The 17,544-nt window shown below is 41.5% G+C and overlaps 2 protein-coding genes across 4 annotated transcripts; both read right to left on the bottom strand.

The window, feature by feature from the left end:
- Positions 1-1,090: 1,090 nt before the first annotated feature.
- Positions 1,091-6,611, bottom strand: LOC103129211 (Golgi reassembly-stacking protein 2-like). 2 transcript variants are annotated; one of them, XM_007540215.2, is made up of 10 exons: positions 6,431-6,611; positions 5,686-5,766; positions 4,759-4,962; positions 4,589-4,675; positions 4,358-4,488; positions 4,137-4,269; positions 3,053-3,176; positions 2,856-2,963; positions 2,290-2,418; positions 1,091-2,172 (listed from the first exon to the last, which is right to left on the bottom strand). In XM_007540215.2, the coding sequence occupies exons 1-10, from the start codon at positions 6,491-6,493 to the stop codon at positions 1,943-1,945; spliced, it is 1,290 nt and encodes a 429-aa protein (XP_007540277.1). In that variant the 5' UTR covers positions 6,494-6,611; the 3' UTR covers positions 1,091-1,942. The 2 variants fall into 2 exon arrangements, with proteins under 2 accessions (XP_007540277.1, XP_016520372.1); XM_016664886.1 differs by having other exon boundaries at positions 3,068-3,176; positions 6,431-6,609.
- Positions 6,612-11,570: 4,959 nt separating this feature from the next.
- LOC103129212 (Golgi reassembly-stacking protein 2-like) lies at positions 11,571-17,094 on the bottom strand. 2 transcript variants are annotated; one of them, XM_007540216.2, is made up of 10 exons: positions 16,914-17,094; positions 16,167-16,247; positions 15,240-15,443; positions 15,070-15,156; positions 14,839-14,969; positions 14,618-14,750; positions 13,534-13,657; positions 13,337-13,444; positions 12,771-12,899; positions 11,571-12,653 (listed from the first exon to the last, which is right to left on the bottom strand). In XM_007540216.2, exons 1-10 carry the CDS (start codon positions 16,974-16,976, stop codon positions 12,424-12,426), a joined length of 1,290 nt encoding a protein of 429 aa, XP_007540278.1. In that variant the 5' UTR covers positions 16,977-17,094; the 3' UTR covers positions 11,571-12,423. The 2 variants fall into 2 exon arrangements, with proteins under 2 accessions (XP_007540278.1, XP_016520381.1); XM_016664895.1 differs by having other exon boundaries at positions 13,549-13,657; positions 16,914-17,067.
- Positions 17,095-17,544: the final 450 nt, after the last annotated feature.

A 17,544-nucleotide genomic window follows, 5' to 3' on the forward strand; every position in this document is an offset into this window, starting at 1 on the left:
CTAGTCGTCTTTTCTGTTCCACTATCTTGTATATCCAATCGTTTGATTTCGACAGTCATTCTTCCTGACTTGGCATGTAGCGGCTGTGGACCGTTGATTGCATGGTTTCTGTTGCAAGTCCTCATCTTAAGCAGGCGAGCAGAAACGGGAAGTAACCTGCTGCAGACCTTGGATCTGTGCAAACAACCGGCTGATCAGAAAAACGGAGCAGACGCACTAAATCAGGGATCTGTGGCTCTTTGGGTGGCTCCTAATAATTTTGGCTGAAAACGTTAAAGAATAAATGTTTTTAAATGTAGAGATAAATACAGGTGTTCTCCAATGAATTTCCATAATAGAACATGAAAACTACCAGTAATATAATTTTTTTCAGTCCATTTTTTGTCAGTTTGGAAATTGCTTTGTTCACACAATTTTCCTCAAATATCAAAGTTTCATACAGAAAGTTTTTCTATTGCGTGTGTTACATTTTCCATTTATTTTTAAATCTAAAATAACTGTGGTTTTTCTAAAATGATAAATTTCACATCATATATTTTTAAAAAATTATACATTTTCCCCAAAGCAGATCTGCCGATCATCTTTAATCTTATAAATTTCAAACAAATGTACAATTCCTTTCATGACCACTAGGAGGCACTGCACACAGCTCATTAACGTTGCTACTTTCAGATCTTGAAGACTTGATTAGGAAAAATAATATAAGGTTAGATAAAATAACTAGGACCACACACAAAAATCTAGTTTTAAGATTAGAATTTGTTCTAAGACGTGGAAGAAACAAATAAGTTCAGGATTTGAAGGGAAAAACCAATGAATGAATATCAGAACAAATCTGAAGCCAAGTGAAACTTAAGCAATATTTAAAATATGCAAAACTTTAAAAGCCTGTATATGAATACTTGAAACTTTTTAAAATGACTTGTCATTTGCTATACAAGAATGCACTAAAACTTTTGGTTTGTCTTTTTTTTTCTCTCCAAGTCAAACTTTCCTCAGCTGATGTTTGACGATATCAAATTTCTTAGGTTTGAAAAGTTAAACATTAACGGACCATAAAACAATAAGAGTGAGCACTGAGATGAAGGCACAGTTTGTAAAACTCATTTGGCTTTATTGCTTGCACCGTGCATTCTGCAGATGTTTTCTTGAAAGTTTTACAGAGACTGTACTGCAACTGTGACCGACCCAAACAGGGTTCAGGGGTGGGTAACCCAGCAGCTAGAACCATGACCTTTCAACTTGTTTTCTGACATACTGTGTAATATAGAGTTCTGCATATATGTGGGGACATACAAAGGGACTCTAATCATTTAAAAAAAAAAAACACACACAAATAAAGTGGTGCAAAATGATGCAGATTCATTCTGGAAAACTCCAAAATTAGTAATTCAATCAGTCTGAAGGTGTGGTGTGGGGGGTTTGTTAGCTACTAATAAAAAGGTTGCAGAATGGAGCTGGAAAACAGGGCAACATAAACATGTTTATAGTTGTGTGGATTCTTTTTAATACAGCAGTGCAGGAGTTAGTCATCCCACTTCATAGTCAAAAGAAATTCTGCTCATCATCCAGCCCCATTAACATGTAATGGTTATATTAAGGAAAGGGGGGTTGGCAAGGGCAAACCAGTTAGGAAAAAGTGAAAAAAAAAAAACAAACAAAAAAAACTATTTACTGCAGAAGTGTGAAGCAATCTTCTCTGTACAGTAGCTTTGACAAGCTGCAGTTCTACCAGTTCTGCTGAAAGACAATCCGTCAACACAGACACGTCGGACTGATCTAGAACTATCATCCCGTCTCTTTGCCTCCGCTCTAACTGGGGCGTCGGCCATTGTTGCGTCTCGCTGCCTGCTCTCTCCTGGCCAAATAAATAGAAAAACCACAGAAAGACAGATGGGAGAAAGAGAGAAGAACCGGCTGCGTTAAAAGCTTGGCGGCGACATTACGACGGTGGTAGTGTTGTATCCGTGGGGGCCGAGGGTTCTGTGGCGTCGGCCTCTGTGGTGGCGATGGCAGCCGGGACGGTTGCGGGCATCGCTGTGACCGTGACAGAGGCGGCGGGGGCGGCGACGCTAGAGGGGGGCACGAAGGGCAGAGGGGGGTTGGGGAGCAGCGGAGGGAACTGACCCAGACCTGGTAGGGACAGGGGGGGCAGCTGAGCCAGAGGAGGCACTGTCAAAGATATTTTTTAAAATAACTTTAATTAGTTAGATTTGTTTAGAATTAAAATAATTTAATTAAAAAAAAAGAGAGACCAAACAGAGAGCCTGGTTTTTCCTGTAAACTCACCTGTCGTTCCTGCTGCTGTAGGTATGGAGCTGGAGGTTGCCAGGGAGACGGCGCTGAGGTCTGGGAGCGGCAGGTTCAGGTTGGGGAGGTTGGGGAGTGGAGGCAGCCCTCCTGGGAGAGGCATGAGACCTGAAGACGGATACATCACATTCCTCCGTTACTCACACTGGCTGGGTTTACATTACAAATGTGCATAAATCTTTGTCAATATTCTGTTAATATCACAAAAAGATAACTTCGCAATTGTGATGTTTCATCCAAGCAAATTAAAATCACTCGAGTCAACGACAAGTCGTTAAAAATCATTGGCAGCGACAAAAACTACTTCCTGTCATTGTCGTCTTCATGGTTTTTGCCAGTAGTAACATCCGGCTGTTGATCACCCGACTTGTGTGATGCGCAAAAAAAACAAAAAAAAAAAAAGTTTCCCCCTAACAGTTTTGCAAAATACATCTATTTTTGTTACGGCCTAAACCCCAACTCATCCTAGTGCAGAAACTTTGAAAACCGTGAGCTTTTTCTAAATTGGTGTTTCAGATAAACAAATTTGCTTTCGATCATCTTACCTGGTAGCGTTGTGGCTGGGCTAAAACCGGCGGCAGCAGGATTCAGTGGAGGGAGGGGAGAGAAGGAGGAGCTGGAGGTGGAGGGGAGGAGAGGGACTGTGGGCAAGCCTGGAGGAAGAGAGGAACACGGAACATCAGGAACCAAAATGCAGAGTGGACCAAATACCCAGCTGGCTAAGTGAAAACAAAGACGATACCCGTCTGCAGCTCACTGGGCATGGTGGGCGGAGCGGAGCTGATGGACAGGCCGGACAATCCGTCTTCAAGGCCGGATGAGACGACAGGCGTGGAGGAAGGAGGAGTTACAGCAGAGAGCTGGACCTAAGCAGGAAATGGAGGAAAGTCAGATTTATTTGAATAGCACATTTGTAAGATGGGTTTTTTAGGGCAGTTGGAGACAGAAAAAAAAAAAGGGGGAGAATAAATTTCCATCAAAAACTTGGAAATTTTGAGATCTCAGAAACTTTCTAGAAAAAGTCAGAAGCATTGCTATGAAAAGAAAAGTCCAATTCAATTAAAATTGGAAAATTTCTGACTTCCAAAAGTCAAAAATTTTCAGCTTTTCAAACTCAGAAATGTCCTTGTTTTTCTAGAAAATTCCTGAAGTTAATCTCAAAATTCAGAGTTTTTTGGGAGAAATGTCCTCTTCCCCCCTCCCCCATGCCCCGTCTATAACGACCCTAACAGGTCATTGTAGATTTGAGAAACAAGCAAACATTTAATTTCGTCAAATACCATCATTGAAATCGTCACTCAAATATACAACAAATATATTCATCAATGTTCCAGTTGTCATGAATCAAAGGCCACAGGTGAGAATTTAGCCTTGACTGAAAGGAAGTCGGGGTTTTGGCATCTTTGCAGTTTGTTCCAGATTTGTGGGGCACAGTTAAGGAAAAGATTCATCAGGAAAACAGAAAATGTCCCTCAAATTCACAATAAATGTCGGATTTTTTTATTAGTACTTAGTACTGGAGTCTGTTTCAGTATTCTTTCTCCCTGTATAAACACATTTGTAGCCGTCATCAGCAGTTCACTAAAAATAGGTGATTTTTTTAAGCTACAGTCCATTTCAGAAGTACTCAAATCTCTTAAACATTGAACATTGCCACCAACTTCTATCCATCTTACTGGAACAGTATTCAACGTCAATGTCTGGTTGTCACAGAAAAAAGCTCAAGTGGGACGAATACTTTTGGAAAACCGTTCATATTCAATCAGCTGTGTGGCTATTCTGAGTTGCTGCCTGTAAGAACTGAACCATATGAGAACCGTTCTCACCTCTGTGAATCCGTCTTTCAGGGGGCTGACCGGCTCTGTAGAAGAGTTTGCAGGGAAGCTGATCTTCTTCCCTTCCTCAAAAGGACGGGTGGGAATCCTGTGGAGGTATCCGTAGCCGATCCCGCATCCAAGGCTAGAGAGATCGGGGAAAACGAAGTCAAGGTAGACTGAGATCTTAACAGGAAGTGGAACGTTGAGGTGACTTTGTGTGTGTTTTGTACCTGCCCTCGCCTCCCCAGGAACCGTTGGGCGTTATGACCACCTCCCTGCAGTTGTCTGTGTCTGTGTTGTAGACGTAGAGCTTCAGGCCCTTTCCCTCGTGGCTCTCTATCAGAGAGAACAGGTCCTCTGACTAAAGATGGCCATGGAAACACAAAGATATCAGACGAAGCGTAAAAACAGAAGCGAAGGTCGACCAATGGCTACGAGAACTTTAAGAACCGACAGCCAACCTCATTCATGACGGTGTCGGCTCCGATGATGTAGTCGGTGTGCGGCCGCAGGCCGGCGAGGGCCGCCGGGGAGTTGGGCTCCACTTCCTGTTTCAGACAGTAAGACCACTTTGTTGGATTGCATCGGCTCGGACGATGATACGCACCCGGGTGTTTCCGCGGCTACCTACCAAGACGTGCCACACGTTCTCGTTGGCCCCTTCGAAGCTGCAGAAGCGGATGGACACCCCGAGCAAACCCTGGCCTCCCCACAGGTTGCTGGGAGTCACCGTGGTCTCCCGCAGCTCCAGGGTCTTTGACGAGTACACCAGCATCTTTACTGGTTTCTCCACGTTGGCTTTGAGCAAGTCCTTCAAGGTGTCGTTGTCTTTGTTCTGGAGGGAAATGAGACGAAGGTGAAGGAAGGTAGACAAATGAGTGAATGACATTCTCATGGGGAGAACATCCTAAGTTTTGGAGACAAAAAAGGGGTAAATTAGACAAACATTTAATGTAACATTGGGTATAAAACTATAAATGTGCTATTGGTGTGAACATAACGCGACTAAAAGAACTAAACTACCGAGAAAGACATTCAATACGACTCGACGCGGAGCGCTCCTTCTCGCCCATTTCTTAGTCCTGGTTCTCTTCACAGACTGCTTCCATGCGTTTCATTACAACTGAAAGTAACTGAGACTCACGCAGTTTAACTACATGCACCGTGTTTGCATGCGTTTTATTGTGTCTTGTAAGCTCATGTGAACTAAACACCTGTAAGAGCGTATGACATATGAAAATAAAGACTACTGCTACACCTCAGCTGCAGCAGCAGCACACAAATAAACATATTTGAAGGAGGAATTTGATTGTAAGTATGCACAAAACATCCTCAAAAGAAATCTGACCACTTGCCTTTTGTGCCAGAGGCAGATTGTTTTTGAACGGCGGTTTTCTTTAAATTTACAACAGCAAACCAGCTAGGAAAAAAAATGACCATAATACACCGAGCTACGCTGCAACAAATACAAATAGCACAGAGAAATCTCCCTATTGAATTTTGAGTTTATCATGACTGAAAATTTGTTCTGCAGGACGCGATGAGTTCAGCTTCTTACCAATCTGTTGTTGTTGATGGAGACGATGAAGTCAAAGAAAGGCTCCAGTCCTGCCCGATGACCTGGTGAGTTCTCCTGAACCTGTGGCGAACATGACAGACAAACTTAGAGTCTGGATGAACCGCAACTCACACACTTAAAAAAAAAAAAAAGGAACAAATCCTTTAGTTTTGTCAGATCAAAATTGACGAAAAACAAGTCTGTCAAGTGGGACTTTCGTTTAGTGGCCAAGCTCTTAAATTGTTGTGAATGTTTATGAAGTATGCGACAAGTTATTGGCTGTCCTTCTGTTTGGGCTAATCCAACTCAAGAGTGTCCATAACTCAATTTTAATGAGCTAAATTGAGGTGCACGGCTTTAACTGCGAAGTTATGTTTTCTCATTTGGCGAAAGACTAAAAGTCCACGGAGCTAAGAATGCAACGTCCGATAATGGATGCAGACTCAAACGCAGCTGTCATTCCTCTCCGGAGCTTTAGCTGCCTCCAGCCCTGCTGATGCCCAGTTTCCGGCTGGAATACCTACTAAAGATTACCTGGAGACATCCAAATGAACGCTCCAGACCACACCAGACACTTACACGACTCTAAAACACACGGCAATCCCTTAACATGATATTGTGTTTTCCAAACGGAGGCCGCAGAGACGGACCCCGGCCTCTCATCAGTACTCCAAGCCAGAAACTCTCTCCCTTCTACCCGGATGCTAAGCTAGCAGCTAACAGGCTACAGGTGATTCAAACTCACCCGGAGGACGTGGTAACCCTCTGAGCCTCCACCTGGTATCTCCACGCTCTGAGATGCTCCCATGCTTTGTGTTTTAGGGGCTTTACGGGGATCTTCTAACGGACAGTTCCCCGGCGGAGGTAAGAAACCTAAACACTTCCACACACCGGGTACACGTCGCCAAATCACTAGCCTTGTAATGCGCAGGCGCTGTTACGTGGCAGGAAATAACGCCCTTTTCTGAAAATTTCAAATATGTAGAGTGCTAAAAGTGCCACAATGTGAAATAAATACATAAGTATTTAAACATTTCGTAGTTAAAATAAAATCGGAAATAAGTTTTTAAAAGCGCCTTGGAGAAATCTGTGAGTATGGAAAAGTGGACTGTAAATGAGGTCATTTTATTTAGTAAATTAATTTTATGTCAATTTTCAAATGGCAACTGTGACTTTTGTAAATTACAGAAAATATAATACATAAAATCTTACATATATTATTTTTTTGAAATGTGTATTTATTTTATAGCTCCTCAATGAACGTAAACTAAACAGTTCTGTCTGTTTGAAGACCAAAAACAATATATTTTTTGCTGTCAAGCTATTTCTAAAGTTTGCTTTAGATAAGCAGTGTCGAAACTTGGGCCAAAATGGCCACCTCGAAAGTATTCATATGTCACAAAATATACTCATAAAAATAACTGTGACTTTTTTAATCTTTTAATTTTTTTATTTAAGTGTTCAACAATAAACTAAGCTAGTAATATTTTAATTAAAGAAATAAATTAGGCTGGATTAGTTAGAAAAGGAGGTGTAAATTCTTCTAGATCCAGAACTTAGCCTTACCAATTATGGACTTTTGAAGCTAACTGTGTGACTATGACTCACAAATGTTGGTTGAGACATAATTCCTCTCACACTAATGATAATGTTAGATTTGTTTTGATAACTCTCTGGTGGATGAAGTGTGAATTACACTTGGTTCAGTAAAACAGACGTGTACATTTGGGCAGACTGCAATTTTTTATTTACTGAATTTTGCTGATAAATTCATCAAATAATCTTTATCCCAAGCCAGGTTGTGCAATAGAAAAGTGTGTTTAGGCTTACTAGTGTCTTCTGTACATGATGTAAGTAGACAACACGTGAGCAAAGCTCTGTGCTTGTGTTTTTGATTATGCAAAATGGAATAAATGGAATATAATGTACTTTTTACTTAAACACTGGATAAAAGCTCCTGAGACAGAGTTGTAAAAGTATGTTTAAGTATTTAAATGTATTTGAAACACTGCAAGATAAACAGAAAAAAATGTTACTTTAAAAATATATGTTGAAATTGAATTTCTTACACTGATTTCACATTGCAAAACAGGCGCTAGGAGAGTCATGGGACTGTGCAGCAACAGATATTTAGCTGTATTTGAAAACACTGTAATGATGAAAAAGGAACAGCTGGTCAAAAACATCTTTTGACGAGGCCTGTCACGATAACAAATTTAGCTGAGCGATTAATTGTCTCAAAAATTATTGCGATAAACNCAGCATGATGCTGACTGCGTGGACATGCATTAATAAACGGATAAGGTGAGTCACTAAGAAACCTTCTTCTTCTTCTGTCATGCAGGCGTTCATCCGGCGCTGCCTGGCCTATCGCAAGGAGGACCGCTTCGACGTTCACCAGCTGTGCTCCGACTCTTACCTTCTTCCTCACATGAGACGCTCGAACTCGTCCGGCTCGCTGCAGCCCACCGCCTCCACCCTCCCCACCTTCTGACTGACGCCGCCCTCAGGTCAATCTTAACACAGGATTGTCAGAGTTGGAGGATAAGAAATGAAATGTGGACCTTTTTTTTGTTTTTCTTCCTCCCCCACTACGTTTCTAGAATGGACTATTTAGCAACAAGCAAAGTGGGAAAGAAAATGGAAAATAGAAGAAGATGGAAGGAAGTGTTTGACCGAACTTTAATAAGAGAGAAGGAAAAGAAGACGGAAACGGAGAAGAGAAGCCAGAACAGAGTGAACCAAGTGTTTCTGCTTTAACCCTTAGAAGAATCCAAAATCAGTATACGACCTCTAGTTGCACTCTACATATAGCAAAATGCCCAACCAGATGACTGTAAACGCAAAAGCATCTGTGAACAGCAGTGGGTGTGGGAAAATACTCCTTTCATTTCAAACGAAACAAAAAAGAAAAAAAAAAAGGACAGAATAAATTGTCCCGTCTCATCGAGTTTCCTCTGCACGCATCGGGGATTCGTTTTCAAAGTGATGTAACCCTGACGGGGGAGGAAGGGGTTAAATTTGCACTTCCTGTCCCAATCAGAAGCAGTTCGGATCTGCCGAAAGTGGATCTTGTCTTAAATCTTTTTATTTTCTCGTTGTTGTCCAGGCGAAAGTCCGAAGGTCCGAGAAGCGACGTGTTGCGACACAGTTTGGACTCCATACGGACTCGGAGTCCGTTGTACATTTCTCACTATAGCAGATATATTCTAACAAGGCTTTTCCCCTCTTTGCTTTCTAAGTGTCCTCCCCCATCTGTTTGTTTCCTCTCAAAAGCTGTTCTTCAGTTCGCTGCTATAAATGTTGCTTTTAGTTTTATTTTTAACAACGGGAATGAGTTTTCACCTCGCGTCGGCCGCATACTTGAACTTTTAAGAGGAAATTTCCAGAACCTGTGTCGTTTCGAAGGAATGAGTTTTTTTTGTTTGTTTTTGTTTTTTCCTTCTGCAGCCAACATCAAAATGTCTCCTCAGATTTCTGTTTGCTTACTGACTTCTTTAGAAGCCCTAGTGTGCTGTGTTGTGAGGAATATTCCCGCCCGTCCCCATGCCGGAGGAGGTGAGAAAAGTTACTGCGTTTTATTAACTTCAGCTGGAAAACAAATGGATATATCCAAAAAAAAAAAATGTTGTCATGGTGTAAATAAAAACAACTCTTACCTGTATGGTGGTGTCTCTTAACGGCCTTGCAGGGGAAATCGACCACAACACATTTGCAGCCTCAAAAAATATGAACTTGAATAAAGTTTTCCAACTCAATTAACTTTCATTTGGAAAAATTACAACAGTTAAGTGGCTGCTTAAGGCTCCAACACCACAAGGGGGCCCCCAAGAGCATCATTTGATTTTATTTTCCAGTGATTGCATGTTTTGCAAATTTGTACCAAATCTTTAAAAACAAAAGATATTAAACTTCCGTAAATTCAGTGTATCTTCAGATGTTACTTTCAAATAGTTAAATTAATATGTTGGCATTTCAAAATGCTAATTAATTAGAGCATTTTTGTTTGTTTTGCTACTCCTGTAAGGTTAAAATCAACAGCTATATTAACACCAGTAAAATTTAAGGCAATCACATATGACACTAATAATAGTGGATATGTTACACGCATAGAAATAAAGTATCTGATGTTGACATATTGGTATGGGGAACCTGAAATGAAAATCTACTTGGGCCTCAAAAAAGCTTGGGCCGGCCCTTGTCATCTCAAAGCATGTTGCATGTCCAACTCTGATTCAGTTAGAAGGGATCCATTTTTTTTCTTTTAAGTAAAGCACAATCATACAGTCAGATTAAAGGGAGTGTTTGTTAAATGGTGTAATGAAAGAATGTGAAACAATAGAGGCATCATGAGCTCGGATTGGACAGCTGTAGAATCGGTCGTATGAAATCCAGACAAGATGGAGGATTCTGCAACTTCACTGCTACGGAACGGATCAAACGAAAGAAACAAGATTAAATTTTTTTCTTTTTTTTGCCTCTTATCAATGTTTCATCAAATTTGGTGATCTACTTCATCGACTAAGGAGAAATAGAATGATTTCTCCTTAAACTTTAAAGCTGCAGTGTATAAACAATGTCTTTTACATGTTTAAGTGTCACTATGTTACGGCTAATCTTTGAAAAAAATCAAGCTCCTCTACCTGCTTACTGTTGTCCTACTACCACCATTTTAAAATATAAACCACATTTAAACTAGGTACACTAATAAATAATGCACACAGTTGATGGCAAATACATTTTAAAAAAGAGATGCATTAACATTTTACTCTGTTTGAATATGGACTGATAACTAGTCGTCTTTTCTGTTCCACTATCTTGTATATCCAACCGTTAGATTGATTTCGACAGTCATTCTTCCTGACTTGGCATGTAGCGGCTGTGGACCGTTGATTGCATGGTTTCTGTTGCAAGTCCTCATCTTAAGCAGGCGAGCAGAAACGGGAAGTAACCTGCTGCAGACCTTGGATCTGTGCAAACAACCGGCTGATCAGAAAAACGGAGCAGACGCACTAAATCAGGGATCTGTGGCTCTTTGGGTGGCTCCTAATAATTTTGGCTGAAAACGTTAAAGAATAAATGTTTTTAAATGTAGAGATAAATACAGGTGTTCTCCAATGAATTTCCATAATAGAACATGAAAACTACCAGTAATATAATTTTTTTCAGTCCATTTTTTGTCAGTTTGGAAATTGCTTTGTTCACACAATTTTCCTCAAATATCAAAGTTTCATACAGAAAGTTTTTCTATTGCGTGTGTTACATTTTCCATTTATTTTTAAATCTAAAATAACTGTGGTTTTTCTAAAATGATAAATTTCACATCATATATTTTTAAAAAATTATACATTTTCCCCAAAGCAGATCTGCCGATCATCTTTAATCTTATAAATTTCAAACAAATGTACAATTCCTTTCATGACCACTAGGAGGCACTGCACACAGCTCATTAACGTTGCTACTTTCAGATCTTGAAGACTTGATTAGGAAAAATAATATAAGGTTAGATAAAATAACTAGGACCACACACAAAAATCTAGTTTTAAGATTAGAATTTGTTCTAAGACGTGGAAGAAACAAATAAGTTCAGGATTTGAAGGGAAAAACCAATGAATGAATATCAGAACAAATCTGAAGCCAAGTGAAACTTAAGCAATATTTAAAATATGCAAAACTTTAAAAGCCTGTATATGAATACTTGAAACTTTTTAAAATGACTTGTCATTTGCTATACAAGAATGCACTAAAACTTTTGGTTTGTCTTTTTTTTTCTCTCCAAGTCAAACTTTCCTCAGCTGATGTTTGACGATATCAAATTTCTTAGGTTTGAAAAGTTAAACATTAACGGACCATAAAACAATAAGAGTGAGCACTGAGATGAAGGCACAGTTTGTAAAACTCATTTGGCTTTATTGCTTGCACCGTGCATTCTGCAGATGTTTTCTTGAAAGTTTTACAGAGACTGTACTGCAACTGTGACCGACCCAAACAGGGTTCAGGGGTGGGTAACCCAGCAGCTAGAACCATGACCTTTCAACTTGTTTTCTGACATACTGTGTAATATAGAGTTCTGCATATATGTGGGGACATACAAAGGGACTCTAATCATTTAAAAAAAAAAAACACACACAAATAAAGTGGTGCAAAATGATGCAGATTCATTCTGGAAAACTCCAAAATTAGTAATTCAATCAGTCTGAAGGTGTGGTGTGGGGGGTTTGTTAGCTACTAATAAAAAGGTTGCAGAATGGAGCTGGAAAACAGGGCAACATAAACATGTTTATAGTTGTGTGGATTCTTTTTAATACAGCAGTGCAGGAGTTAGTCATCCCACTTCATAGTCAAAAGAAATTCTGCTCATCATCCAGCCCCATTAACATGTAATGGTTATATTAAGGAAAGGGGGGTTGGCAAGGGCAAACCAGTTAGGAAAAAGTGAAAAAAAAAAAACAAACAAAAAAAACTATTTACTGCAGAAGTGTGAAGCAATCTTCTCTGTACAGTAGCTTTGACAAGCTGCAGTTCTACCAGTTCTGCTGAAAGACAATCCGTCAACACAGACACGTCGGACTGATCTAGAACTATCATCCCGTCTCTTTGCCTCCGCTCTAACTGGGGCGTCGGCCATTGTTGCGTCTCGCTGCCTGCTCTCTCCTGGCCAAATAAATAGAAAAACCACAGAAAGACAGATGGGAGAAAGAGAGAAGAACCGGCTGCGTTAAAAGCTTGGCGGCGACATTACGACGGTGGTAGTGTTGTATCCGTGGGGGCCGAGGGTTCTGTGGCGTCGGCCTCTGTGGTGGCGATGGCAGCCGGGACGGTTGCGGGCATCGCTGTGACCGTGACAGAGGCGGCGGGGGCGGCGACGCTAGAGGGGGGCACGAAGGGCAGAGGGGGGTTGGGGAGCAGCGGAGGGAACTGACCCAGACCTGGTAGGGACAGGGGGGGCAGCTGAGCCAGAGGAGGCACTGTCAAAGATATTTTTTAAAATAACTTTAATTAGTTAGATTTGTTTAGAATTAAAATAATTTAATTAAAAAAAAAGAGAGACCAAACAGAGAGCCTGGTTTTTCCTGTAAACTCACCTGTCGTTCCTGCTGCTGTAGGTATGGAGCTGGAGGTTGCCAGGGAGACGGCGCTGAGGTCTGGGAGCGGCAGGTTCAGGTTGGGGAGGTTGGGGAGTGGAGGCAGCCCTCCTGGGAGAGGCATGAGACCTGAAGACGGATACATCACATTCCTCCGTTACTCACACTGGCTGGGTTTACATTACAAATGTGCATAAATCTTTGTCAATATTCTGTTAATATCACAAAAAGATAACTTCGCAATTGTGATGTTTCATCCAAGCAAATTAAAATCACTCGAGTCAACGACAAGTCGTTAAAAATCATTGGCAGCGACAAAAACTACTTCCTGTCATTGTCGTCTTCATGGTTTTTGCCAGTAGTAACATCCGGCTGTTGATCACCCGACTTGTGTGATGCGCAAAAAAAACAAAAAAAAAAAAAGTTTCCCCCTAACAGTTTTGCAAAATACATCTATTTTTGTTACGGCCTAAACCCCAACTCATCCTAGTGCAGAAACTTTGAAAACCGTGAGCTTTTTCTAAATTGGTGTTTCAGATAAACAAATTTGCTTTCGATCATCTTACCTGGTAGCGTTGTGGCTGGGCTAAAACCGGCGGCAGCAGGATTCAGTGGAGGGAGGGGAGAGAAGGAGGAGCTGGAGGTGGAGGGGAGGAGAGGGACTGTGGGCAAGCCTGGAGGAAGAGAGGAACACGGAACATCAGGAACCAAAATGCAGAGTGGACCAAATACCCAGCTGGCTAAGTGAAAACAAAGACGATACCCGTCTGCAGCTCACTGGGCATGGTGGGCGGAGCGGAGCTGATGGACAGGCCGGACAATCCGTCTTCAAGGCCGGATGAGACGACAGGCGTGGAGGAAGGAGGAGTTACAGCAGAGAGCTGGACCTAAGCAGGAAATGGAGGAAAGTCAGATTTATTTGAATAGCACATTTGTAAGATGGGTTTTTTAGGGCAGTTGGAGACAGAAAAAAAAAAAGGGGGAGAATAAATTTCCATCAAAAACTTGGAAATTTTGAGATCTCAGAAACTTTCTAGAAAAAGTCAGAAGCATTGCTATGAAAAGAAAAGTCCAATTCAATTAAAATTGGAAAATTTCTGACTTCCAAAAGTCAAAAATTTTCAGCTTTTCAAACTCAGAAATGTCCTTGTTTTTCTAGAAAATTCCTGAAGTTAATCTCAAAATTCAGAGTTTTTTGGGAGAAATGTCCTCTTCCCCCCTCCCCCATGCCCCGTCTATAACGACCCTAACAGGTCATTGTAGATTTGAGAAACAAGCAAACATTTAATTTCGTCAAATACCATCATTGAAATCGTCACTCAAATATACAACAAATATATTCATCAATGTTCCAGTTGTCATGAATCAAAGGCCACAGGTGAGAATTTAGCCTTGACTGAAAGGAAGTCGGGGTTTTGGCATCTTTGCAGTTTGTTCCAGATTTGTGGGGCACAGTTAAGGAAAAGATTCATCAGGAAAACAGAAAATGTCCCTCAAATTCACAATAAATGTCGGATTTTTTTATTAGTACTTAGTACTGGAGTCTGTTTCAGTATTCTTTCTCCCTGTATAAACACATTTGTAGCCGTCATCAGCAGTTCACTAAAAATAGGTGATTTTTTTAAGCTACAGTCCATTTCAGAAGTACTCAAATCTCTTAAACATTGAACATTGCCACCAACTTCTATCCATCTTACTGGAACAGTATTCAACGTCAATGTCTGGTTGTCACAGAAAAAAGCTCAAGTGGGACGAATACTTTTGGAAAACCGTTCATATTCAATCAGCTGTGTGGCTATTCTGAGTTGCTGCCTGTAAGAACTGAACCATATGAGAACCGTTCTCACCTCTGTGAATCCGTCTTTCAGGGGGCTGACCGGCTCTGTAGAAGAGTTTGCAGGGAAGCTGATCTTCTTCCCTTCCTCAAAAGGACGGGTGGGAATCCTGTGGAGGTATCCGTAGCCGATCCCGCATCCAAGGCTAGAGAGATCGGGGAAAACGAAGTCAAGGTAGACTGAGATCTTAACAGGAAGTGGAACGTTGAGGTGACTTTGTGTGAGTTTTGTACCTGCCCTCGCCTCCCCAGGAACCGTTGGGCGTTATGACCACCTCCCTGCAGTTGTCTGTGTCTGTGTTGTAGACGTAGAGCTTCAGGCCCTTTCCCTCGTGGCTCTCTATCAGAGAGAACAGGTCCTCTGACTAAAGACGGCCATGGAAACACAAAGATATCAGACGAAGCGTAAAAACAGAAGCGAAGGTCGACCAATGGCTACGAGAACTTTAAGAACCGACAGCCAACCTCATTCATGACGGTGTCGGCTCCGATGATGTAGTCGGTGTGCGGCCGCAGGCCGGCGAGGGCCGCCGGGGAGTTGGGCTCCACTTCCTGTTTCAGACAGTAAGACCACTTTGTTGGATTGCATCGGCTCGGACGATGATACGCACCCGGGTGTTTCCGCGGCTACCTACCAAGACGTGCCACACGTTCTCGTTGGCCCCTTCGAAGCTGCAGAAGCGGATGGACACCCCGAGCAAACCCTGGCCTCCCCACAGGTTGCTGGGAGTCACCGTGGTCTCCCGCAGCTCCAGGGTCTTTGACGAGTACACCAGCATCTTTACTGGTTTCTCCACATTGGCTTTGAGCAAGTCCTTCAAGGTGTCGTTGTCTTTGTTCTGGAGGGAAATGAGACGAAGATGAAGGAAGGTAGACAAATGAGTGAATGACATTCTCATGGGGAGAACATCCTAAGTTTTGGAGACAAAAAAGGGGTAAATTAGACAAACATTTAATGTAACATTGGGTATAAAACTATAAATGTGCTATTGGTGTGAACATAACGCGACTAAAAGAACTAAACTACCGAGAAAGACATTCAATACGACTCGACGCGGAGCGCTCCTTCTCGCCCATTTCTTAGTCCTGGTTCTCTTCACAGACTGCTTCCATGCGTTTTATTACATCTGAAAGTAACTGAGACTCACGCAGTTTAACTACATGCACCGTGTTTGCATGCGTTTTATTGTGTCTTGCAAGCTCATGTGAACTAAACACCTGTAAGAGCGTATGACATATGAAAATAAAGACTACTGCTACACCTCAGCTGCAGCAGCAGCACACAAATAAACATATTTGAAGGAGGAATTTGATTGTAAGTATGCACAAAACATCCTCAAAAGAAATCTGACCACTTGCCTTTTGTGCCAGAGGCAGATTGTTTTTGAACGGTGGTTTTCTTTAAATTTTCAACAGCAAATCAGCTAAGAAAAAAAATGACCATAATACACCGAGCTACGCTGCAACAAATACAAATAGCACAGAGAAATCTCCCTATTGAATTTTGAGTTTATCATGACTGAAAATTTGTTCTGCAGGACGCGATGAGTTAAGCTTCTTACCAATCTGTTGTTGTTGATGGAGACGATGAAGTCAAAGAAAGGCTCCAGTCCTGCCCGATGACCTGGTGAGTTCTCCTGAACCTGTGGCGAACATGACAGACAAACTTAGAGTCTGGATGAACCGCAACTCACACACTTAAAAAAAAAAAAAAGGAACAAATCCTTTAGTTTTGTCAGATCAAAATTGACGAAAAACAAGTCTGTCAAGTGGGACTTTCGTTTAGAGGCCAAGCTCTTAAATTGTTGTTGTGAATGTTTATGAAGTATGCGACAAGTTATTGGCTGTCCTTCTGTTTGGGCTAATCCAACTCAAGAGTGTCCATAACTCAATTTTAATGAGCTAAATTGAGGTGCACGGCTTTAACTGCGAAGTTATGTTTCACATTTGGCGAAAGACTAAAAGTCCACGGAGCTAAGAATGCAACGTCCGATAATGGATGCAGACTCAAACGCAGCTGTCATTCCTCTCCGGAGCTTTAGCTGCCTCCAGCCCTGCTGATGCCCAGTTTCCGGCTGGAATACCTACTAAAGATTACCTGGAGACATCCAAATGAACGCTCCAGACCACACCAGACACTTACACGACTCTAAAACACACGGCAATCCCTTAACATGATATTGTGTTTTCCAAACGGAGGCCGCAGAGACGGACCCCGGCCTCTCATCAGTACTCCAAGCCAGAAACTCTCTCCCTTCTACCCGGATGCTAAGCTAACAGCTAGCAGGCTATAGGTGATTCAAACTCACCCGGAGGACGTGGTAACCCTCTGAGCCTCCACCTGGTATCTCCACGCTCTGAGATGCTCCCATGCTTTGTGTTTTAGGGGCTTTACGGGGATCTTCTAACGGACAGTTCCCCGGCGGAGGTAAGAAACCTAAACACTTCCACACACCGGGTACACGTCGCCAAATCACTAGCCTTGTAATGCGCAGGCGCTGTTACGTGGCAGGAAATAACGCCCTTTTCTGAAAATTTCAAATATGTTCATAGTTAAAATAAAATCGGAAATAAGTTTTAAAAAGCGCCTTGGAGAAATCTGTGAGTATGGAAAAGTGGACTGTAAATGAGGTCATTTTATTTAGTAAATTAATTTTATGTCAATTTTCAAATGGCAACTGTGACTTTTGTAAATTACAGAAAATATAATACATAAAATCTTACATATATTATTTTTTTGAAATGTGTATTTATTTTATAGCTCCTCAATGAACGTAAACTAAACAGTTCTGTCTGTTTGAAGACCAAAAACAATATATTTTTTGCTGTCAAGCTATTTCTAAAGTTTGCTTTAGATAAGCAGTGTCGAAACTTGGGCCAAAATGGCCACCTCGAAAGTATTCATATGTCACAAAATATACTCATAAAAATAACTGTGAC

The sequence above is a fragment of the Poecilia formosa genome, unplaced genomic scaffold, assembly GCF_000485575.1.
Source record: "Poecilia formosa unplaced genomic scaffold, Poecilia_formosa-5.1.2 Scaffold524, whole genome shotgun sequence".
Taxonomy (NCBI): domain Eukaryota; kingdom Metazoa; phylum Chordata; class Actinopteri; order Cyprinodontiformes; family Poeciliidae; genus Poecilia; species Poecilia formosa.